General features: G+C 35.3%; 1 protein-coding gene across 9 annotated transcripts in view; it reads left to right on the forward strand.

The window, feature by feature from the left end:
* CFAP94 (cilia and flagella associated protein 94) overlaps positions 1–26167 on the forward strand; it is a 59425-nt gene that overhangs the window by 29018 nt on the left and 4240 nt on the right. For 5 of the 9 annotated variants that reach the window (XM_027593028.1, XM_027593033.1, XM_027593030.2 and 2 more), the window contains 4 exons: positions 31–340; positions 18443–18518; positions 21037–21197; positions 23696–23852. In XM_027593028.1, coding sequence (XP_027448829.1) covers positions 31–340; positions 18443–18518; positions 21037–21197; positions 23696–23852 — 704 coding nt within the window. The remainder of the gene's footprint in view (positions 1–30; positions 341–18442; positions 18519–21036; positions 21198–23695; positions 23853–26167) is intronic. The other 4 variants (XM_027593031.1, XM_027593036.1, XM_027593035.1 and 1 more) reach the window with 3 other exon arrangements.

Below are 26167 nucleotides of genomic sequence, written 5' to 3' on the forward strand. Positions count from 1 at the left end.
TCTCATCCCTTTTGTTAAAATTATTAACAGGTACAAAAGTGTCAGATTCTCTGAAACACAAATTGGATTTGAAATTCCAAGGATTTTAGCAACAAGTGACATTGCTCTACGCCTCCTACATACACACTATGACCATGTCACACCACTGTGCCCTGTTCCAACATCATTACAAGAACATACTGCCACAGTAACTCACTTTGTCAAGGATGAAGTTAAGAATGAAGAAGCAGCAATCAGCAAAGAGCTCCAAGAAGAGGGTAAACAACGAGAAAATGAGTCCAGCTCAGTTCAGGAAGAAGAAACAAAATTTGAGGAACAAGGTGATAGTGAAGTACAAATGGTAGGACACATTTTTTAAACGTGTACATTTTTTCTTCGTGTAATAGGTGTTATTAAATTCCCTTGGAGCATTCTTAAGATTATTTTCCTAAACAACCAGAAGTTGTCTGAAAGCCACTTTCTTGCCAATGGCTCATTTTTGAATGTGTATATTTTCTTCTTGCCTTCTGTTAATAGTCACTATTCATAGTTGAGCCTGTTGCTTCAGCATCCTAAAGTTCAGCACAGGAATTGCTCAGTCATATTTTAGGGACATGCCTGAACAACTTTGAAGCTAATTTAATTTTTATATATTGTATTTCAAACTCACTTAAGGGAACTTGCCATTATATGGAAACTTGAGGTAAATACTTTCACAAACTGAAAGATTATCTTACATTACTTTCTTAGCTTTTGGTTTTGTAAGAAAGAATTTTGTAAAGTAAAATTGCTTTTCTTAAAGTATTGTACTGCTGTCTTAAAACTTAAAACATCTTTAGACATAATAACATATTTGGGTAATTTAATAATCATATTCCTTTAGTCATTTTCTGCTCTTTTCTATTTTTGGGATTTTTAGGCTACTTATTATGTTAGAATTGCCTCTTTAGAATTTTTCAGAACTAAGCATCTTTTTTGGCCATAAACAATCTGCTTTTTAAGAAGAACCAGAAATAGCAGGTTTTCCTACAAGTGCCTAAGACATGATATGTATTGTTTTTTTGATTTATTTTCTTTAAACACAGGGAGAGGTTAAGCATTGGATTGAATATAAATTTGAAATCAGAATAGGAATTATTAAATAATCTAAGACTATATTTAATTGAGAAATTCCATTTTAAATATTACACCAGAATAAAAAATTATATTCTTCAGCAATATAGAAAATGGATATGACATTATGACCAATACAAAGAATAGTATTTAGAGTATGATTACAACCATGTAAAAATTAAAAGGAATAGAGGAGGAGAACCCAGAAACCTGTATATAGCTAGTATTTTAGAGATGTGGGAAATAATTTGCTCTTTAAAAATTTGTCACTTAAAAAAAAATTCGTTGAGCAATCCAATAGCTTTTAAAATAAAAAAATTGATTTTACCTCTCAGGTGGCATGGTAGCTTCACTAGATAGAGTTCAACAATATTTACAGTTCTCCTGCCTTTTCCGAACACATTGGATGATTATTCTCCTCACCCCCATGAAGTTAGGCATGACTAGGACTTGCTTTAGCTAATAAGATGTGAGTGGAAGGGACATACTGATTTCTAAGGGGGATGGGGAATAAGGAATGAGTAAATGGGCCCTGGACTTCACAATAATTAAATATGCAGTAAAAAACAAAATGAAAACCCATTAACTTAAAATTTGACAGGATTTGTGGTTGAACATTCATGAAAACAATTAAAAACAAGGTAACAAAATTGTTGTACGAAAATGTGTCTAAAAATGTTTGGCCTTGATCTGATTCAAAATACTGGATAATTTCTCCCCCCTCAAGTTCCTTTGATTATAATTAATATTTAATGAAAACACACCAACATTTTATTCAAGAATTTCACATTATTTGAAAATTGTGAAATAATAATTAGAAAACATAATTTGATTACTTGAATTGACATGGCTAACACAATTCTTTCTTATGCACATGTCTGTTAAAGTGGCCTTATGCAGTGATAATTTGTTATAGTTCTGTTAATGTTGGAAATAATTTTATATTAAAAATACAAGCCTATAAGTGCACTGTAATTCGGAACAGTGCAATTACAGATTTTTCAAGGTCTGTCATTTGTTACAATAAGGAGTTATTTCCTTTACTCTCAACTAGTGAGCTCAAAGGTACCAAACTAAGCTTTCCTCAGTTCAAATGGCTCTTACCAATGTTTTTACATCTGGTTTTTCCATTATTATTTAATGCTTTATTGAACAATTTCAACTTATAACGATAACTAAAGGTATGCCAATGGCTAGTGTTGATAATGCCACAAAAGTACGCCCAGGAAAAGCATTCTACCCAGTGGTAAAATGCATGTTTCATGGAATATTGAAGCTGTCCTCAACTAAATAGTCTAGGAAACCCAGAGTAAAGATCAGCAGGCAATGAGTGATATGGAAGAAATAGTTTTATTTTATGAAACTTCTCCACAGCCTGGGAAGCTTGACCAACAGTTGTATGAATGGTAGACAGGGAAATGTGGCTGGAGGAAACTGTTTTCAGGGGATTTCAAAAGAGAAAATTGCCCAAAAGATGAGTAACATTAATTCACTTAGGGCCCCTACTTTCCAGGAACCAAAACTCATATCACACCAAACAGGCAGTGTGTATAGAAGCTTATGCATGTGTGCTCTATCATCCTTCCAAAAACCCCAGAGCATTCTGAGAAAGTTTATATGAGTTCCACAGAAGCAGAAGGATCCCACAGTAATGGTTAAGTGTGCCAAGGCGGGAAGGAAAAGCCATCTCCTGTGCTGAGGGAGGATTAATGGGGCGGGATCAGGCCCGGGGAGCAGGAACTGCTTGGAGTGAAGAATCCCCCAGGCCCTTGATGTGCTATGCTGGGTAGGAAAGGAGAGAGAGCAGATTTTAACCATGGTCAGCTGGGCCTACTCTTGCTACCAATTCTGAACAGTGTAAACCACCTTTTGTAAGTGTGAGTAGCCTGCAGAGGGCAAAAATCACTGGATATATAAAAAGAATCAACAGCTCAAAAGAGGAGGACGAAGATAATTTGTTGGAATTTATTTGGGGGGGGAAGTAAAAGAAAGGATGGAAAGAAGTAAGAGTTTCAAATTCTGTATAAAAGAAGTTCCAGAAATTGAGACGGGAAAGGATGGATTTAATATAATAATTGCCTTGGGATTTGAAATTAATTTTTATTTGTATTTCACTCTACAGATTAAAAAATTAAAGTTTTAAATATAAAAACAAACTAATCAAAACTCAGAATGATACAAATATATGAGGAGAACATAGGAAGTTATTTTATTATCTTTACAAGAAGGCCTTTCTTATCAGTGCATTAAAATCAAGACCATAAAAGGAGACTGGATTCAAACATTTGTATAGCCAAATAAACCTCTCTATGAAGAAAGTTGAAAGATGACGAAATGAGAAAACTAAACATATAAAACAGGGGATTAATATTTTAATATAAAGAGCTCTTACAAATTGGTAAGATAATTTCCTAATGTAAAATTAGGCTAAGGACCCGAGTAGGCAGATGAAAGGAGAAATGCAACTAGCCAATGAAAAAATGAAAAGCTACAGAATCAAATAAGTGATCAAATTAGAAGCAACATTATACCCTGTCTTCTTAGGTTTAGCATGAAGGGGAGAAGGCATTTTCACTTACTGTTGTTAGAAATGTAAATTTGTACCATCTTTCTGAAGTGCATTAGTATGTAAATGTACCCATTTTAATTTTAGTAATTTATTATGAAGTAATAGAACAAGTAAATAAAAATGTGCTACAATGTTTTTTGAGATATTTTTACAGTAGCAAATATAGTCCACAGAGTGATTATCAAATAGTCAACAGTCAAATATTAGTGGCCATTCAAAATGATATAAATTTTATATACTTCTTTTAAATTTTAAATTTTTACTTTTTTAAATTTTAAATTATTGAAATAAAAGTGACATACCTATTGTTTCAGGTGTATGACATAATCATTTAATATCTTTACTATGAAATAATTACCACAATAAGTCTAGTTAACATCCATCATCACACATAGTTACAAATATTTTCTTCTTGTGATGAGAACTTTTAAGATCTCTCTTAGCAACTTTCAAATATACAATACAGTATTATTAGTTACAGTCACCATGCTGTACATTACATCCCCAGGACTTATTTTATACCTGGAGTTTTTTACCTTTTAGCCATCTTCACCCATTTCACTCTCTCCGCCCCCCAATATCTGGTAACTGCCAATGTCTTCTCTGTGTTTGACTTTGTTTTTGTTTTTGTTTAGCTTCCACATGTAAGTGAGATCATCTAATATTTGTTTTTCTTTGACTTATTTCACATAATGCTTTCAAGGTCCATTCATGTTGTCACAAATGGCAAGATTTCCTTTTTTTTTTTTTTGGCTTAATATTCATTTGTGTATATATACCATGTTTTCTTTATCCATTCATCCATTGGTGAACACTTACATTGCATCTATGTCTTGACTAAATAATGCTGTAGTGAACATGGAGGTGCATATATCTTTTCAAATTAGTGTTTTTATTTCCTTTGGATAAGTACCCAAGAGTGGAATTATGGGATCATATGGTAGTTTACTTTTAATGATTTTGAGGAAGCTACAGACTATTCTCCATAGTGGTTGCACCAATTTACATTCCCACCAATAGTGCGCAAGCGTTCCTTTTTCTCTGCTTCCTTGTCAACCCTTGTTATTATCTTTTTGAAAATAGCTATCCTAATGGGTAGGAGGTGATATCTCATTGTGGTTTTGATTTGCATTTCTCTGTTGATTGGTGATGTTGAGTACCTTTTCATGTACCTATTGGCCTGTTTCATGTACCTAAATGTCTTCTTTGGAAAAATGTCTACTCAGATCCTCTGCCCATTTTTATATTGGATTGTTTTTCACTATTGAGTTATGTAGATTCTTTATATATTTTGGATAGTAACCCCTTATCAAATATAGGATTTGCAAATATTTTCTTCCATTTGGTAGGTTGTCTTTTCTGTTCTTGATTGTTTCTTCTGTTCTACAGAAGCTTTTTAGTTTGATGTAATCCCACTTATTCATATTTGCTTTTGTTGCCTTTGTTTTTGGTAACCAAGACTAATGTCAAGGAGTTTACCACCTATGCTTTCTTCTAGGAGTTTTATGGTTTTAGGTCTTATGTTAAGTCTTTAATCCACTTTGAGATTTTTTTTTAAAGGATTTTATTTATTAGAGAGAGAGAGAGTGAGAGAGAGAGCACATGAGAGGGGGGAGGGTCAGAGGGAGAAGCAGACTCCCTGCCGAGCAGGGAGCCTGATACAGGACTCGATCCAGGGACTCCAGGATCATGACCTGAGCCGAAGGCAGTCGCTTAGCCAACTGAGCCACCCAGGCACCCTATTTTGAGATAATTTTTGTGTATGATGTAAAGTGTTCCAGTTTTGGGGCGCCTGGGTGGCTTAGTCGTTAAGCATTTGCCTTCAGCTCAGGTCATGATCCCAGGGTCCTGGGATCGAAACCCGCATCGGGCTCCCTGCTCTGCAGGAAGCCTGCTTCTCCCTCTTCTACTCCCCCTGCTTGTGTTCCCTCTCTCTTTATGTCTCTCTCTGTCAAATAAATAAATAAAATCTTAAAAAAAAATGAAGTGTTCCAGTTTTATTCTTTTACATGTGGCTGTCCAGTTTTCCCAGCACCATTTATTAAAGAAACTGGTCTTCTCTCATAGCATATTCTCAGGTCCTTTTCTTTTTTTTAAGATTTTATTTATTTGACAGAGAGAGACACAGCGAGAGAGGGAACACAGGCAGGGGGAGTGGGAGAGGGAGAAGCGGACTCCCAGCCGAGCAGGGAGCCTGATGGCGGGGCTCAAACCCAGGACCCCAGGATCATGACCTGAGCTAAAGGCAGACGCTTAACTACTGAGCCACCCAGGCACCCCTCTCAGGTCCTTTTCATAAATTAATTGACCAGGCATGGATGAGTTTATTTCTGGGCTCTGTAATCTGTTCCATTGACATATGTGTTTGTTTTATGCCAATATAATACTGTTTTAATTACTATAGCTTTGTAATATAATTTTAGATCAGGACATGCGATGCCTCAGCTTTGTTCTTCTTTCTCAGGATTGCCTTGGCTATTCAGGGTCTTTTTTGGTTCCATACAAATTTTAGGATCATTTGTTCTATTTCTGTAAAAAATGTCATTGGAATTTTGATAGGAATCATACTGAATCTGCAGATTGCTTTGGGTAGTATGGACTTTTTAACAATATTAATTCTTTCAACCCATGAGCAGAGAAGATCTTTCCATTTATTTGTGTTTTTAATTTCTTTTTATCAGTGTTTTATAGTTTTCAGTATATGGGTCTTTTGTTTAAATTTATTCCTGGTATTTTATTCTTTTTGATAGAATTATAATTGGATTGTTTTCTTGATTTCTCTGATAGTTTGTTTTTAGTATATAGAAATGAAACTGATACTTGTATGTTGAGTTTGTATCCTGCAACTTTACTGAATTTGTTGATAAGTTCTAACAGGTTTTTGGTGTAGTCCTTAGTGTTTTCTGTATATAATATCATGTCATCTGCAAATAGTGGCATTTTTACTTGTTCTTTTGCTTGACTAATTGCCCTGGCTAGGGCTTCCAATACTATGTTGAATAAAAGTGGTGAGAGTGGGCATCCTTGTCTTGATCTTAGAGCAAAAGCTTTCAACTTTTCAGTGTTGAGTATGATGATTGTGAGCTTGTTATACATCGCCTTCATTATGTTAAGGTACATTCCCTCTATACCTACTTTGTTGAGAGTTTTTTTCAAAAATGGCTGTTGAATTTTCCCAAATGCTTTTTCAGCATCTACTAAGATAATCGTATGATTTTTATCCTTCATTTTTGTTAGTGTGCTATATCACATTGATTGATTTCTGGATGTGAACCATTCTTGTATCCCTATAATATAGTGTATGACCCTTTTAATGTATTGTTGAATTCACTTTGCTAATATTTTGTTAGGATTTTGCAGCTATGTTTATCAGGAATATTGGCCTGTAATTTTCTTGTGGTGGTCTTGTCTGGTTTTAGTATCAGGGTAATGCTGGCCTTGTAAAATGAGTTTGGAAATGTTCCATTTTATTCCGTTGTTTGAAAGACTTTGAGAAGGATTAGAATTAACTATTCTTTAAATATTTGGTAGAATTCATCAGTGAAGCCATCTGGTCCTGGATTTTTGTTTGTTAGGAGGTTTTTGATTACTTATGCAATTTCCTTACAAACAGTTGATCTATTCAGATTTTCTGTTTCTTCAAGATTCAGTTTTGGCAGGTTGTATGTTTCTAGGAATATCCATTTCTTCTGGGTTTGTATATTTTGTTAGTGTGTAATTGTTCAGACTAGTCTCCTATGATCCTTTGTATTTGTGTGGTATCAGTTGTAATGTCTCCTCTTTCATTTCTGATTTTATTTATTTGTTTCTTGGTGAATCTAGCTGAAGTTTTGTCAATTTTGTTTTTATCTTTTTAAAAAAATAGCTCTTTTATTGATCTTTTCTATTGTTTTCTTAGTTTCTACTTCATTTATTTCTGTTCTGATCTTCATTATTTACTTCTAATTTTAGACTTCGTTTGTTCCTTTTCTAGTTCTTTGAGGTCTAAAGTTACATTGTTTATTTGGAATCTTTGTTGTTCCTCAATACAGGCATTTATTGCTATGAACTTTTCTTTTACAACCCCTCTTGTTGCATCCCATAGGTTTTAGTATGTTGTGTTTCTATTTTTATTTGTCTCAGGGCATTTTTTTTTTAAATTTCTCTATTGATTTCTTCTTTGACCCGTGGGTTGTTCAGTAGCTTGTTGTTTAATCACCACATATTTGTGAATTTTCCAGTTTTCTTCTTGTAATTGATTTCTAGTTTCATAACATTGTGGTTGGAGAAGATGTTGATATGATATCAGTTTTCTTAAATTTATTAAGACTTATTTTGTGGTCTAACATATGCTATATCTTGGAGAATGTTCCACGTGCACTTGAGAAGAATGTGCATTCTGTTGCATTTGGATGGAATGGCCTGTATGTGTCTGTTAAGTCCATCTGGTCTAACATATTATTTAAGGCCAGTGTTTCCTTATTGGTTTCTGTCTGAATGATCTAATAATTGATGAAAGTGGGGTATTAAAGCCCCCTACTATTATTCTATTGCTGTCTATTTCTCCCTTTAGATCTGTTAATAATTGCTTTCTATATTTAGGTGCTCCTATGTTGGGTATATAAATGTTTATGTTATATGTTCTTGTTAGATTGACCCCTTTATCATTATGTAATGACTTTTATCTCTTATTAGTCTTTATCTTAAAGTCTTTGTCTGATAAAAGTGCTGGTACCTTATCTTTCTTTTGGTTTCTGTTTGCCTGGAGTATTTTTTTCCATCCCTTCACACAGTGTGTGTGTGTGTGTGTGTGTGTTTGTCTTTACATCTGAAGTGAATCTCTTAGGCAGCCTATGGATAGGTCTTCTTTTTTTTATGATTTAGCCACTCTATGTCTTTTGATTGGAGAATTTAGCTGGTTTACGTTTGAAATAATTATTGATAAATATTTACTTACTGACATTTTGTTCATTGTCTTCTAGTAATTTTGTAAGTCCTCTGTTTGTTCTTCTTTTCTTGCTCTCTTACTTTTGATTTGTGGTGGTATGCTTTGATTCTTTTCTCTTTAATCTTTGTGTGTCTATAATAAGTTCTGTGCTTTGTGGATACTGTGAGGCTTACATAAAACAACATATTTATAACAGTCTATTTTAAGTTGATAACAATTTAAGTTTGAACACATTCTAGAACTCTGTATTTTTACTCCCACCACGTTTGATGGTTTTGATGTCACCAATTACATCTTTTTATCTTGTGTATTCCTTAACAAATTATTGTAGTCATAGTTATTTTTACTACTTTTCTATTTTGACCTTTATAGGCTTTATGAGAAATTGACTCACCATCTTTACAACATTAATTATTCTGAATTTTACTATATATTTACCTTTACCACTGAGACTTCTACTTTCTTGTTTTTTCCTGTTACTAATTAATACCCTTTTGTTTCAGTTTGAAGAAGCCATTTTAACATTTCTAAGGCTGGTCTAGTGGTGATGAACTCTTAACCTTTTGCTTGTCTGGAAAGCTCTTTATCTCTCCTCCAGTTCTGGATGATAACTTTGCCAGTTATCATTGTGGCAGGTTTTTTTGTTTTTTTGTTTTTTTGTTTTTTTGTTTTAGCACAGTAAATTGTGACACTCTCTTCTGGACTGCAAACTTTCTGCTGAAAAAAATTTGCTCACTGTTTTATGGGGGCTACCTTGTATGTCATGAAATATTTTTCTCTTGTTGCTTTTCAGATTCTCTCCTTGTCTTTTACTTTCGACACTTTAATTATGTGTCTTGGTGTGGGTCTGTTTGGGTTCATCTTTTTTGGAACTTTCTGGGCTTCCTGGATCTGGATGTTTGTTTTCTTCCCCAGGGTAAAGGAAGTTTCCAGTCATTCTTTCTTCAAATAAGTTTTTTACCCCCTTCTCTCTTCTCCTTCTGGGACCCCTATAATGTGAATGTTGGTCTGTGTAATGTTTGTAAGTCTCTAAAGCTATCTCCACACTTTCTCTCTCTTTCTCGGCTCTGATTGGGTGAATTCCACTGCCCTGTCTTTGAGTTTATTAATTGTATTTTTCAGTTCATTTATTGTATTCGTTAGCTCTATTACACACTCTTATATTTTCCTATCTCTTCATTGAAAATCTCACTTTGTTCATCCCTTCTTTTCATCGTGGTGAGTTATCTTTATGACCATGGTTTTTAACCCTTATCAGATAAACCACTTATCTTCAGTTCAGTAAGGTCTTTTCTGAGGTTTTATCTTGTTCTTCCCTTTAGAATATATTCCTTTGTTTCTTCATTTTACTTGACTCTCTGTGTTGGTTTCTGTACGTTAAACAGCCACCTTTCCCAGTCTTGGAGTGGCCTCATGTAGCAGATAAAATGTATCATTCAACCCTGCCCTAGCTCTTCATTGTCTCTTGATCTTTTGTGATTGTCCAAAGCAGCCTACTTTATTTTTGGTGGCTCTCAGTAGTTGAGTTTCCCAAAGTCTCAGTCAGCAACCTAGGTTCAGGCTAATTGGAATCCAGGCCTTCGGGTAGCAGCTTTTAAAGTATGCAAATATACATCTTTCAAGGGACTACTGGAGGAAGGATATTTTTGTTTGCTCCCGCTGAGCTAAGCCCTGCGGTGATAGCCGGTTAAGACTGTTTCTTTCTTTGCAACTGTTTTGTTGAACTCATGAATACAAGCCCCACTGGCCACCATCCCCAGGCAATCAAGAGGTGTCCCCTGGGCAGCAGCCACAAAAACCAGGGAACTAGGGCACCAGGCACGTGTACGAACTCCCCTCTGCTAAATACTGGTGCTCTAGAGCCCGGGGGCGGTGGGGGGGTGCACGGGGCAGAGAGACCCCCCCCCATTGCAGTCTCTGGGGAGGATTACAGTTGGCCCTTAGATGTGTTTTTAATTAGGAGCCTGCCCCTCAGGCCACAGCTATTTAGATAAGTTAATAAGCCGCTTTCACAAAAAGACTAAGCTCCTGGGTCTTTTGCCTCTCTGCTATGCCCTGGGGATGGTGGCCAGTTAAGAACCCTTTCTATATTTGTTATCGTCTTATGGGACTCTTGTATGTGAGCCCTGCTGGTCACCAGAGCCAGGCAATCTAAAGGTGTCCCCTTGGGGGGCAGCTGCAAAAATCACACACAGAAAAAGGTTACAAGCTCCTTTCTGGGAGATACTGGAATCTGGAGCTAGACAGAGGGAGAACACAGAGATGGTACCCACTGGCTTCTGCTTTTGAAGAGGAATTCAGTAGGCTCCTAGATGTGTGTTAAATTAGATGCCTGGCCCTCAGCCCTGTGCTTTAAGATAAGCAAATAAGCCTCTTTCCCAGAAAGGGTGATTTTCAGTCAGCAGCTTCTGCACTAGGCCCTGGGGATGGTAAGTCATGCACAGGAACCTTTTAACTCTTTCTCAGCTTGCTATATAGCCCTGTGGGTTTTGTAGACACAAGCCCCCCCGGCAGTCAAAGCTAGGTATTTTAGGGGCTGGTCTCCCAATTGCAGGTTTTAAAAGTTAGGGTGCTAGATAGGGGGTTCAAATGCTTCAGTCCTCAGCGAGAAGATGGTGTTTATGTATTCCCTCCTGATTGTGGGTCACTGCAGGGAGGTGGGATTTATGGCAAGATTGTATCTCAGCCTTTCCTACCCACTTTGATGTGGGTTTTTTCTCATTCACCCGATGTGTGGGAGTCACTCAGCTAGTTTTGGGCTCCCCCCTCCCTGCCCGGCCCCAGAGGAAACTGTTCCATATGTAGCTGTAGTTTTGATGTGTCTGTGGGAGGAGGTGGGTTCAAGATCCTCCTACATCACCATCTTGAACTGGAACCTGTATACTTTTATATAGAAAGATACCAAAAATGTATTGTTAAGATACTTATTCAAGTTACAAAATGGTATTAGCCATAGGATTCTGTTTTGTGAGGGGATTTTTGTTACTTGTTAATGCATAGAAAAAAATCTGGAAGGCTTGTCACCAAACAGTGGCTATTTTGGTGGTCAGGTGTGGGGAGTGTGAGAAAGGTGAGATGATTCTATATTATCAGTGATTTTAAAAATTTCTTTACTCTTATATATTGTTTGCATTTTCAAAAAGCAAGTACTCAACACACTTTTTTTTCCCACACATTACTGTTCTAATAGAAAATGAAACAATATATTTCCTTTTTTTATTTTAAAGGGAGAAAGTTCATAAGCTTCTGTGATGTCCTATTTGCTATTTTGTCATTGTGAAATTCTCTTCCACCCATCATCCTTGTCCACTACACCTAAATTCTCTGTCTTTAAAGACTTACCTTAAATTTTACCTCTATATATAGAGTTTTCCCCTTCAGGCTAGATTAGATGTCTCTACTCCATTCTTATTCTGTTTAATTATCAGAATTCTTAACCTTAAACAATAATTATGATCTTGAGGACAAGAATATCTTGACAGAGTTTGTATTTACTATAAGCACAGGGCCTGGTACATGGTAGGGGCTCAAAGAACGTTTATTTGAAATAAGTGAATGAATGTATGGTTAAGTGATTAAAAGTAGGCCCTGACTTAAGTCTGATTTGTTGTGAACAACCTACATAACAGAACAGCCACCCATTTTAAGGAATCAGCCACTATCCGCATTTAAGTTATTCTGTATTAGAGATGCTTAAGACCCTTTCAATTACAGTTGAGTGTGCTGGGAACCACTTATACTATGTTTAGGGAATCTTCAAGCTCGTCAATAGAGATTCTTGGGACCCTGTTCTCAGCAGTCCTGATCCCTGTAGTGATCTGACAGAAGTGGTGATAGGGAGGCTTCACTTCCACCACAACGCCTCCGGAAATGTGCCCCTTGTAGTCCATTTGGAACTCAGAGTGAATTTGAAACAATATATATGAAAAGCAATTAGGTTTGTATTCCTATATTATAATCACAGCAGTATAGGGACTATCATAACCCTAAATGTCAGCCACAACATTGTTTTGTTTGGCAAGGGTATTCTAAATTTTTTTAATTGGCATGTAAATTTCATGAAATTTAACTTGTATATGTCTGGGTACATGAGTTTGTTTAAGTGTATGTGTATATTAGGGACTACCTGTAACATCAGTAGGAAAACTTAGTATATTTTGGCTTTAGAGGAAGAGACTTCTTTATTTTTACAACTTTCTTTTTTCATTTAGGGTAAACTGCTTACCTTTAAAATTTTAGGTTGGCATATTTTAATATAAATATATTTCCCCTATCTTTTTAATGAATTTGGGAGCTGATTGCAAGACAAATTATTAGTATAATAATGCAGGAATTACCCAAGATATCCGAGTTGTATGTGATACATGATATGATCACAAATAACAAGTATTTAGCACCTTGTTAAAAAAATTAAATCTCTTTGAAGATGATCCGGATTATCTTTTTTTCCATAGGTCTATTAAGAACTTTGCCACTAGGGGGCTCTTAATACCATATTTTTAGTTAATTTAAATGTGTAATACTAATACAATAAAATTATAGGTGTTGGGTAATATTGTCTTCCCAATTTATATATCTTAGAAAATTTTTAGAAAAGCCTCGTTGTCACACATTTATGAGACTTTTTTTTTTAAAAAGATGATAGTCACCTTCAGAAATATTGTAGTGATCTAAGAGGCATGCATGATATATGGGCCTTTGAACTTTTTAAAGCTCAAGTTAAAAATAGTCTTTGTCTTTAAGATACTCTAAAAAGATACAAAATTTAACAAATATGAGTAGATATATATAAAACATTATTAAGCACCTTCTATAAGAAATTCAACATGATCTTTATTTTCAATGAACTAACAATCTCGTGGAGAACAGTAACAGTTACCATATATTTTGATATGTGCAATGAGAGAGATTATGGATGGGAGTTAAGAGACCACATTTAATCCAAAAGAAAAATAGAGTGAATAGAAGAAGTCTTCTCTGATGAGGTAACATTTGAACTAAATCTTTTGATAGGCATGGAGAAGTTTAGATGAGAAGGAAAGGAAATTATTCTGGTTATGGGGAAAAGTGTGAAAACATGAAATATCCTTAGAGATTCAGGTACTTCTTGGCATCATGATAAATTTAAAATCCATGAGAATAACCGTAATCCATGTAAAAAATATAGCATTAACATTCAGTGACCTTCAACTTCCCACAAATTTCCTTCATTGACCCATTTTCATGGTCAGACCCTGGACCTTGTGCTTATTTCTTTACTCAACAAATATTTATTGAATGTCTACCTATGTATGCAGGTACTGTTCTCTCCTCAAAGGACAATGGTGAAAGGGCAAATGAGATTCTTGCTCTCATGATTTATATACAAGTCACAAGAAACCAACAATAAATAAGAAAAACTGGAAAACAGTAGTAAATATCATGCACAGAATTAAACAGGATTATGGAAGTGACTGGTGGTAACTAGATTGGGTGGTTGGGGGGGGCTTGTATAATGAATTATTAATTAAGCTGAGAATGACTAAAAGGAATCAGCTATTGTAATAGGGTAAAAATATTCTAGTCTGAGAGTACAATTACTACAAACATCATGAGACAGAAATGAGTGCCAGGTAAGAAGGCCAGTGGCCTGACATATGGTGGAAGGAGGAAAGTGGTGTGTGATGACATCAGAGAGGAGAGCGGAAGCCAGAAGAAGCAGGGCTTTGCAGGCCAGAGTAAGAAGTTAAGGTGGGAAGCCATTAGAGGGTTTAAGTGGGAGGGTAGCATGATCATGATTTATAGCTTTGCAAAGTGATTCTGGCTACTATGTAGAGAATGGGTTGTGCAGGGTCAGAGTAGAAGCCCAGCATCTGGTTAAATAGCAGTGGGGAAGCATGAGAAGCAGTGGTGCTTGGTTGAAGGTGGTAGTAAGAGACATGGAAAGGTGGATATGTTTGGGACATGTTTTGCAGGTAAAATAAATAATCCTGTGGAGTTTTTATTTTGGGAAACTAAGCAGATGGTGATACAGTTTACTAAGATGCACAGGAATGGGCTGAACTGGTTGAGAGTGACAGTGAAACAAGAGTTCTATTTTGGGCATGGTACTTTGGGGACACACAAATGGAAACGTCAAGTAGGCAGATGTGAACCTGGAGCTCTGAGCAGTCAGGCACAGCTACATGTCCACGTGTGCATTGTGCGCTGCACTTCTACAGTTGAGCAGTACAGATGGTGGTGTCCCGAAGAGCATCACTAGCGTAGATCTGGAAACCACTGGCCTACAGATGGTATAAAGCCATGGGAATAAATGAGACTTCAGCAAACTCAGGATAATCATCCTTAGCTTTTTGACAAGATGAAGCAAATGACACTGTATTTTCAAAATTCATTTTAATTCCTTATGAAGAACCAATTCCAACAATTTATTCTGAAGCTCTAAATTTAAACCACCTTTTGATGAAAAAATAGGATTTCAGATCAATGAACTTCCTTTATATGGATATTCTTTTGATGGACAATAGAATTCTAGACCAACTTGTAGTCAGTGCTGATGTTTTGCAGATGTGCAATATTAAGATCACCTACTGCACTGATAATTGTTGATATCAACATATACTGTCTCATCAAATACATGCATGATTTTTGTGACTTTTGATTGGTTTAGTTATGTTTTTACATTTAAATCTTTTCTCCATCTGGAATTTATTTTAGTGTAAAGTGGGAAGAATCTAAATTTATTTTATTTCAAATCTTAGCCAACTGTCTCAAAACACTTACCATATGAACCTAGGTTTTTCCTATTGATCTGAAATGCCAAATGCTAAGTTCCCAAGTGGATCATGAGATCTATTTCTGGAATTTCTATTCTGTTTCCACTGATCTTATTCATGATCCAGGTTGTTTTATATCAAATTCAAATCATGTATATATTAAAATTTTTCCATGTTACAATATCTGCACATTTATCAAGTTGCAATAAAAAATACTTTGCTAGTGTTCTGTGAAGTTCTTCCCACATTATAAGCCAATTCCTGTATCTTTTGAGCCCAGGTCTCACTGCCTGTTTCCAGGCAAACAGTTTTTAGAAAGTGTTGTTTTTATAGATTTATTATACATGTATAAATTTAGTGCAATTCAGGTAAAAATTCCAGTTGGTAATTTTTGAGACTTGACAAAGCACTACTGAAGTTTATTTGGAGAAGAAGAAAAAAAAATCCATGGAAAATAGCCAATTTTGTAAAACAATTATGATGAAACAGGACTTTTCATGATCAGATATAAAACATAATATGAAGAAAAACATTTTTTTCAGCTTCATAACTAACGCAAGGAACTTCATGTATAAAACTGTGAAGGATTATATTGCCAACAGATGCGGTTTGGAGCTTAAGTTTTGTGCAGGAGTCCATTCTGGTGGCACAGCTGCAATGACAGGAAGACTTCCTGGAGGAGTGAGCAAGATGAAGGAGCTTGCACCAGAATGTAAATTGACACATTGCTTCCTGCATCAAGTGGTCTAGCTTCAGAAAAAAATCAGTTGAGCTAAAGAGTAACATAAAATAGTAAAAATTCTGAATTATGTAAAGTAGTATGTTAAATACCAGATTATTCTGTTATGTGATAACACAGAAGCTGATAAATTCCTGTTGTTGCCTGCTGTAGTACTGTGGTTATCAAGGGAAAAGCTCCTTTGAGAAATCTAAATTTTTAGTTTTCCTGCAAGGTAAGAAACCAGTTTGGTCTAAACTCTGAAGAATTCTCAACTTTTTGAAGATGTGAATTGGAAAGCCTGCCTTGCTTATTGGCCTGGTATCTTTGGTATTTTTAATGATCATAATCCTTCCTGTAAGAAAGAAATGCAACTGGCTTTTTAATGATAATGTCAAAGGCCACCTGGATGTCCATGGGCACCTCAAATTCAACATATCCACAATTGAATTCACTACTTTTCCCCCAGACTTGTCCTTCCTCCTTGTCTTTTCCTGATAACTGTATCACCATGTACTTTATTACCTAAGCCAGACACCTGAAAATCAGCCTTCACCTGTCCCTTGTCTTCTATATCAAGTTACCATCCAAGTTATGTTGATTCTACCTCTGTGTCATCTCTCATATATGCTCCTTCTAATGAACCTGATTACTTCTACCTTGAGTTAGGCCCTGATCCTCTTACTTTGGACTTCTTACTCTCCACTGAGGAATCCATTCGTCAGCTGGCCACCAGAATACTCTTTCCAAATGCAAACTTCTTCACTCCACTTTCCTATTAAGTCCTTTTGGGGCTCTCTTTTACCCATAGGAGAAATTCTAGTCTTTAGAGTGTCATCTAAACTCTACACTCTGGCCCCTGTCTCTCTCCAGCTTCAGATTTTTACACCTTCTCAGTATGTCTCACCTCAATCATACCTGAGTACTTGGGGTGTTTGGAACTCTGTTTTGCTTCATGCCTTTCTGCCTTCACTCACACTTGGAATTCTATCCCACCATTTTTTCAGGAAGACCTAATTATCTTTCAAGATTTAGTTCAAACTTTACCACCTTTGGGTAGCATTTCCTATCTTCACTCACTCACGGAATATTAACTATTCCTCCTTTATATTCCTATTATGGATCCCCTGACTTTTTACTGTAGTACCCACAAAATTGTATTATAACTATTTGTTTACCTGCTTTCCTTAATAGACTGGGAGCACCTCGAGTCAGGGACCTTTTTTGTTGTTGTTTATTCCTAGTATCTGGCAATGCCTGTACAATTTAGGCACTCTGTTAAAATTCTTTCAATGAATGAGTTGGTGAATGAGAAGTTTCAGAGGTGCCATGGAAAGGGTTGGCAGAGAATGGAGTAGTTTTTAAAACTGGTCAAGAGGAAGACACAGGACAATACAGTGACAAGAATAAGCGAAAAGATAATTTATTAAGGGAGACTAGGCTCTGTATAGTGGTTGAGGATGAGACACATGATGGGATTAACTAGCTTCTGACTAAAATTCTGATACAAGATTTTTCTATTGCTCTAGAAGTACAGATGGTATATGGGGTCAAATGAAGTTTACTGGATATCATCCAGTTAGCAAATATTAGCACACACAAGCCAAATTTTTACAGTGTACACAGCTTTACTGTGTACAAAATTCTTCTATTATTTTATTTGATTCTTAAAACAGTTATTTCCCTAAGCTTCAGTTTCCTTTTTTTGTAAAATGAAGATAACAGCCATCTCTTAGGATTGTTTACACGTTGTGTCATTATGTCTGGCACACAGTTCAGTATCCAATATGTTGGTAAAGCAGGAATTTGGGGCCCAAAATGGTTCAATGACTTGCTCAAGGTTACAAAAGTAAGTTAGTGGCAGATTTAGATATACATTCTAGATCTTATGTCCTCCTGTTGAAATGCTCACTTTACTACATTACAGCATAGTATCTTGTACATTACTTGGTGCATGGCATCTTTAATTTCCTTGAGAGGCTCACCCAAAAGCGGGCTTTGGAATCAGTCTATCAGCGAGCTGATTGCCACAGTCAAGGAAAATCTAAATCTTGGCTAAAATCAAAATGTAAATATAAATATTTCTATAGCTTGCATTGCCTCCTCATCTTATTTTATCCTTGATGACTGTCATCAGAGAATCTGAGCAGACTAGCTCCTACCCTCGTGAGGTTCTGTGGAGATATGCTCTCGTTTTCACTGATTTTTAAAATACTGTTTTTGAGTCCATTTTTTCTGCCAGAGCGAGTGTCAGTTTGGGGCCCAAGAATTAAAGTAGCAGGCATCCGAAGTGGAAACTGGAGCAGAGAGAGAGTGAAGAATGAATCTGGGCTGCAGCAGACACTGACAAGCATACCCATCTGTCCTTGTGTTTTCTGTAGAGTTTTGTCCAGGAAGAACCTGAAGCCACAAAATTTGAACTGGAGATGAAATTATTAAGTGAAACAGTTTTATCAGGTATTCTTCTAAATTACATTTGTAGAATTTAACTTTATTGGGATATTCCTGCTTACAACAGAAATGCAGGGTCATTATAAAAAAGTTCAGATGTTGCAGAATATATTTAAAGTGAAAATTCTTCATAATCCCTCTTCTGAAATAACCAATATGAACAGAATTTCTCCTATTTGTATTTCTTCTCTCTGTAGCTCTCTTGATTTTTAATGAAACCATGAAATACCATACAAATGTTGAAAGTTACTTTTTTATCAATAATATTTGTTGTTTTATGTAACATATTCTACATACATACATACATAGAACATAATGCATATTCTACTTAAATGAATAATATTCAACACTATCCTAAGTTAGAACACATTAATAAACTTACTTTTTAGTAGCTATATAATTCCATCCAATAATGGAAGATTCTTTAAGTCTTTATTGATAGTAAGGTTATTTCTAATTATTATTACAATGTTGTAATGAATATTCACAAACACACATACATAATCATAAATTTCTCAGCACTTTTGTATTCAGTCTTATCTTGGAAAATAGAAATTTGAGAGAGTTTAAAAATGTCAAAATGATAGTGATGTCTAATTTGCAGATCTTTTAGTTTGAGATTTATGTACATCACTTCCCAGGAACTTCTAAGAAATTTTCTACATTCAATAGATTCTATAGATTTCTTAGCATATTTGTCATAACATACTTCTTGTCTACTTCTTCACTTTTTCCAACACACTTGTTTCAGCAGCCAACTAGGTTTATATCTTTAAAACTTTTCTATAACCTTGAGGAGGTAATTTTCCTGCTAGAATTAGGATACTATAGTCCATGAATCTCTGTCAATAATATTGAGGTTTTCTATATGGTAATCCCTGAATAATATATATATATATCATAATTGTCTGAAATTGGATATGGTATTCTTTTTCTTTCTTTTTAGGTAAATGGATTATTAACTAGATAAATTTGAAAATTAAAGTCTGCATTTTATTGAAGGTATACAGGGGAAAAAGGACAATTGCTTAACTGGAATTTTCTTTGCATATTGTCATTAATTTTTAGTGTCTGATCTCCATGGGTTAAATTCAGTGACTTCTCAAGTGTGCTTCCTTTCATGGGAGAGGAAAATTATAATGATAAATAATAAGACTAACACATCCTAAGTTTTACTCTGTGTCTGGCACCAGTTCTAAGCTTTTTACATGTATTAACTCACAACTCCCCCAAATTCAATAAGGTAGATATTAATATCTCTTTTGTAGAGGAAAGGGAGAAAAGACATGTTAATTAGCGTATCTTGCATAAGGTCACACAGCAAGTAAAGGGTGGAACCTATAAGTGGTCTGATTTCCCTTTCTTATCTAGAGCACTACACTGAAAGACTTTTGGTGATAGGTCTTAGTGATATGTGACTTAAAATATTCCCTTGATTGTTCACTGAGAATTATGGAATTATAGAATTTCCCCATAAAATTTCTAAACAGAAGGGATTATCCAGTTCAGTTCTTCACTTTAAAGCCTCTATCCCTCTTTTTTTTTTATGAGCTGGGCCTGTTTTTGTTGAAAAAGAAAATTAGCTTTAATATATGGTCCAAAATTTATGTTTTTCACCATTTTACTTTCTTTTTTCAGATTTTTAGCCCCATAGTGTCCAATTTAAAAACATTAATTTATCAGTTATCAAATTTTGTCTTAATTCACTTTTTCATATTTTTATAATAAAGGTAGCAGAATATGCCACCCCAAAATATGCCACTTTGGCATAAGGATATTTTAAGTTAAGAGCGACTGAAAAGGTGCAGATGTAAGAAAAGCTGCCTACCTTCCTATTTGCCTAAAAACAAGACATAAAATTTCAAAGGTGTCACTCCTTCTCTCTCTACCAAGAGGGACAATGGTTAATGCCCAGAGATAATTTCAGACCCTGTCAGCCTAGAGAGAACCAGAGGAATCTGCATAACAAACTTTACTTACTAGTCCTTTTCTCTACCCTCAAAAACCTAAAACTCCTTTCCTTTGTCATTTCCCCACAAGTTTGTTGTTCTTGGTTGAAGATGCTGTATAAAACAGAGTGCTGAGCCACCTCTTCAGATTACTCATTTTTCCCTGGGTAATCTCCCATGTTTACACGAGGTATACATATTTTAATAAATGAATGGTTTTTTCTCTTGTTAATCTTTTATTATAAAAGTTCAGCCGAGAACTCAGAAGGAAGAGGGAAAATTATTTTTCCTCCTCTACAATATATTTTTGAAGTTATTTTAATAGTAACATGCTTATTACATACAAATTCTTAAAGTTTTGGTATACAAACCACAAATGGAGCCCTCCCTTTATCCTACCATTATACGTGTTTATTACTACTTTGAAGGTTAGCTTTGTGAATAGTTTTGAATTAACCACTTTTTGACATTTTAGTAGCTAAATACTGTTTCCAGTATCAGAATTTTTTCCTTTCCCTCCTAATACCAAAATGTTACAATCTATTTAGAAACTAAATTAATCTGATTAATTTTAGCACAGTTGTTGCTGATAGAGAATGCTAATGAAAAGCCGTGTTTCTTTGAAGACAATGAGGTTGATTTATGCCAATTCACAACCCTGGGTGGAGTGTACCACTTGGATATTTTGGAGCTTCCCCCACAGTGTAAACCAATGAAAGGCTGGATGATTGTGGAAGTAGGTTGATTTTTGAATCAAATTTATGAGTAAAATAATTTCTCACACTTTTATCTTAAATGATCTAACATCTAATGAACTTTAACCCTATTCAGCAAGCATAAAGAGAAAAACTAATTTTAAACTGTCTTGAATTTATAAAATTTAAATCAGATACTAAAGGAAAGGACTCTAAAATAATACGAATTTTGAAACTATAATTCATGCATGTTAATTGTAAACCTATGTTTAGATTGTGCCAGTTTGGTCTTAATGATAGTCTATTTAAGATGCTGGCAAACTTTTTCTGTAAAGGGCCAGATGGTAAATATTTCAGCTTTGTGGCCATACCAGCTCTGTTGCAACTCTCAGTGCTGCCATCCTAACAGTAAGACAGCCATATATAAATGAAAACTTTATTTACAAAAACTGGTGGTGGGCCAGATTTTCCAGGGGCCATAGTTTGTGTACCCTGGTCTAGATCAGTGGTTCCCAACATGTGGTCCCTTGACCAAAAGCATTAGCATCATCTGTGAATTTTCTAGAAATGCAAATCCATGGGCCCCATTTCAGTTTTACTGAATCAGAAAGTCTGGAGGTGAGGTTCAGCAGTCTGTGTATTAGCAAAACACACCTCAAAGTTTGAGAACCACTGGTCTGGATCCTTGATGTATAAAGTGTGGTCCATGAGCTAGCAGCGTCAGCATCACCTAGAACCTTGTTAGAAATGCATAATTTGGTGCTTCACCTCAGATCTACTGAATCTGAATTTTAAGAAGACCCTCAGGTGATTCATATGCACATTTAAGTTTGAGAAGCACAGATCCAGGTGATGGCAATGTTGCTGATCCATGCTCCACACTTTTAGTAAGGAGGCTAATGACAGCAGGTGTTAGATCATTTTTAAAGGACTTCCTCACTCCTGTTTCAATAAATAGTAACATTTGCCCTGGTATTGACTTGGTTTATTTTAACTTTACTTCATGGTGGCTTGTGTCCCAAATATACCCTGTTATATTGTCATAGACCCTTCCTCCTCCCTTTTTTGCTTTCCAGCCTTTCTGAGTTCTTCCCCTCCCTCTCGTTCTGTCTCTCCGACCTCTTTCTCTCTCCTTCAGCACATCATGTGCATAGACTGCCAGGCACTTCTCACCCACAGTTCTACTATTAAGGATCTTGGTACATTCTCGTAATAGAGTGGTATTTCTCAACTTTTATTCTTTTCCCCATTATCGCCTAAGGAGCCTTTGTAGACATTTTCTTTCCTAGCCACCCACCCCATGAAATTTTAATACCATAGATATACAATATATTTGTGTATGTACTAAATAGATAGCTGTGCTTTACACCTAAAAGAGTATGATTTTTTTCATGCCCCCCAAACTAATTTTCACCCCCTTGGGGATGATACTGCTCTCCCTTTCCCATTTCTCCCCCAAGTGAGAACGCACTTACTAGAGCCTGCCTGAGGTAGATAACCTGGTCTGTAGCCACTTTGAACAATCTATTCGAATCAGCTCTTTCTACCTCAGGGTTACTTGAAGGACAATGGGGAGTCACAGAAAGGCATCTCTTTGGGGAAGGTAGGCCTTCAAAATTCTTTATCCATAGGAAGGGCCCAGCCAGAGGTAGGGTTTCCAAGAATTCATTCAAAGATCTGTTCTTGAATTTTGTTGGTGTCCTGATATCACCATTCCATGTTCTCCACTTGAGCCTGAAGTATCCTCCTTTACGCTTGTTTTTCTCTTCTCCAACAAAGAGGTCTTCTTCCTTTTATTCAAGTCTCTTTTCAGTAATCTTCTACCTCCTCTAGAATTTTTACCTATCCAGTTTTTTTCCTCTATTTTTTTACCATTCTTAATCTTCCCTACCCTTCCTTCCCTAGATCTTTCTCTGCTGTGTTCAAATAATGGACAAATCTTCGTCCCAGGGAAATCTGCTGTTGGCTTAATTTACTTTCTCTCCCCAGCTTTATTGAGATATAATTGACATAAAGCATTATATAAGGGTACCACCGTGTGATTTTTAATTTACTTTCATCCATTTGTTTCTATACTTCTCACAATGTTTGCTTATATTCTTTTCTCTCTTCACCTATACACCCTAACCAAAGGTTTTAGAATCTGAGATTTAGGGTCCTATAGCTCTGTTATTGAATTGTGGTGCCTCCTTGAGGTCATTTTGTAATCTTTGGCAAATTCTTTGATTTCTCTAAGTCCCAGTTATCTCTGTTAAATATATGTCTTGTAGGATTACTTGGAGGAATAAAATGATGAGTAAGTCCCAGCATAGAACCTGGACCATAGGAAGATTCTGTAATTCAGATTTAGTGATTTTTTTTTCCTCCTCAATCATCTTTTAATTTTGTTGTGACATTTTGTTAGTCAGTCTTTAGTTAAATGAGACCAATCTTCAGCACTTATTAGGAATAATTATATATAGTTTAGTCAGCAATATTTACATATTTAATTGTTACCAGTCAGCTTCTAACTTGATGTTATTTTGGTCATTTTTAAAAGATACTCAAAGAAGGATTGCAGAAATATATCTATCCTCCAGAAACTACAGAAGACGTTGAAACAGAAAATGCTTTCCCACCCATAGAGGTCACACTTGAGGTTCAGGAGAATGTAATCTTTTTTGAGGATCCTGTGGTTGCAAGGTGGGATGCTGAAGGTACAGCAATACCTTAATCAGCTTTGATAATTATGTAATGAAAAGAGCTATAACACAAATCCTTAAAACAGAAAATACAGTGTGTAAACTCTGCATCTCTAATCTTACACATTTCTATGGCAACTCTGGAGTCTTTGCTTTGTTTGCTCTTGATGGAAATGAATAGGGATTGGAATTTATTTATTGAATGTTATAACTGTTAGTTGCTGAAGTCTTAGATCTGCCATAATCTCTGAACAATTACTTATGTCATTATGTTTTAAAAGAATAATAAATTAACAAAAATATCAAAATAGTAGTACACATGAAAATAAATAAATGAAAAACCTACTCTCTCCTGAAATGACTGCACAATTCAGATTGGTGTGATTAAAATTTATTTTAATCTTAATAACTTAGAAATTGCACATCTTATTACAAACAAGTACTGGAGATAGGGAGTGAGCCATTGGGAAACCCGAGACAGAAGAACACTAGCCACTTTCTGCCTCTTTATAACTTCTGATTGTGGAACCATGGTTATCCAGAATGTGAAATAAATATGAACAAAGTCAGAAGTACCAGCAGAAATACAAGCTAATGATTTACTAATCATTAACAAATACCTCATTTGGGGTTGGCTGGCTCAAGTCTGAGAAGTCTTGGTCTGGTAAATTAATGCATGCAGGTTTGAGGCTGCTAGAGGAAAAAGGTTTAGCTTTACTTTTAATGTGAAGCATTTTACATTCATATTTATGGAGGAATTTACTTAGTTGGTGACAGCTTGGGAACATCATAAAGGCACAGAGCTATTACTTAATCCATTTATGTAGTCAAAGGAGCAGAGAATTTAGGAATTTCTCTACCAGGAAGGGTAAATGTTATGTAGTTTAAACTTTTTTTTTTATGATAGCTACAGTAATCCACATTTTTGGTTGTATAGACATAGACACAAGATATTTATATTCTAAAAATAACTTATGAATTAATAACAGTATAGGTCTATCAAAACATTAAATTATAAAACAACAAAATGAACAGTTAGGTAATTTCTACCCTTCACATTGCTTTAGGAGTTTCACTTTTCCTTTAATGGTAATGTTTTTAAATGTTTACTATGTTAAAAATTATTCACATTAAATTAGAATTAGACAAGATAAGTTATCCCACATGATTCAGGGAAATATAATGTGTAAAATTTGTCTCTGACTGCAGTAATTAGTGATCAGTAATATACAATTCCAATAATTCTTCCCATGGGGAAACTTTTTTCCAGGAAATACTATAAATTTGGAGAGTTTGTTTATAGGTGATATTTAATTTTTACCTTTAAAAAATTATAGTAATTTTGTTAATGTAAAAACAAAAAGAGGAATTATGACTAACTTAGTTTATCAATATAATTGTATTTGTTATATTGAATTTAAGAGTTAAAAATAGTGAGTGGAACCCTGCATGTGAGGAGAAAGCCACGTGGAGATGGAGAGAGCATTCTAGGAAGGGAATGACTCATGTATTCCATAATTATGCTACACAATAAGAAATACAGAGTAAATGGGACATAGTTCCTTCCTCTAGGAGTTTTCAAAGTTGTAGGAGAGGCAGACAGGGAAAAGCCTCATAATACGATACAGTAAGGTGCTATAATAGATAAAAGTGCTATCGAGCAGGACAGTGGGTCCACCTGGAGCATTAAGGAAGACTTGTCATAGTATGGAATATTGAACTGGGCCTTAAGAGACTAAGAGAACATTGGCATGCAAGTGTTTGTGTGGATGTACATTTTCCTCTTTCTTGCGTATATACCTGGGAATGGAATTGCTGGGTTGAATGATAAATTTATGTTTAACTTTTTAAGAAACTGTCAAATTGTTTTTCAGAGTAACTGTACCATTTTACATGCCCGCATTATATGAGGTTTCCCACCTTTCACATCCTTGCCAACATTTGTGATTATTTTTTTATTCTAGCCTTTCTAGTGAGTATGAAGTGGTATTCCTGGGGTTATAATTTGAATTCCCTAATAACTGATCATGTGGAGCATCTTTTTGTGTGTGTTTATTATCCTTTACTAGATCTTCTTTGGTGAAATATTTACTCAAATCTTCTGCCCATTTTTAAATTGTGTTGTGTTTTATTAGTAAGTTGTAAGAGACACAAAAGACCACCCACATATGATTGTATTTATATGAAAAGTCCAGAAAAGACAAATCTTTAGAGACAGGAAGTATATTAATGGTTGCCTGTGGCTAGAGGTGAGAATGGGAATAATTAACTATAAAATGGACATGAGGGATCTTAAGGAGAGAATAATAATGTTCTAAACTGGATTGTGG

This window comes from Zalophus californianus, chromosome 9, assembly GCF_009762305.2.
Source record: "Zalophus californianus isolate mZalCal1 chromosome 9, mZalCal1.pri.v2, whole genome shotgun sequence".
In the NCBI taxonomy this organism is placed as follows: domain Eukaryota; kingdom Metazoa; phylum Chordata; class Mammalia; order Carnivora; family Otariidae; genus Zalophus; species Zalophus californianus.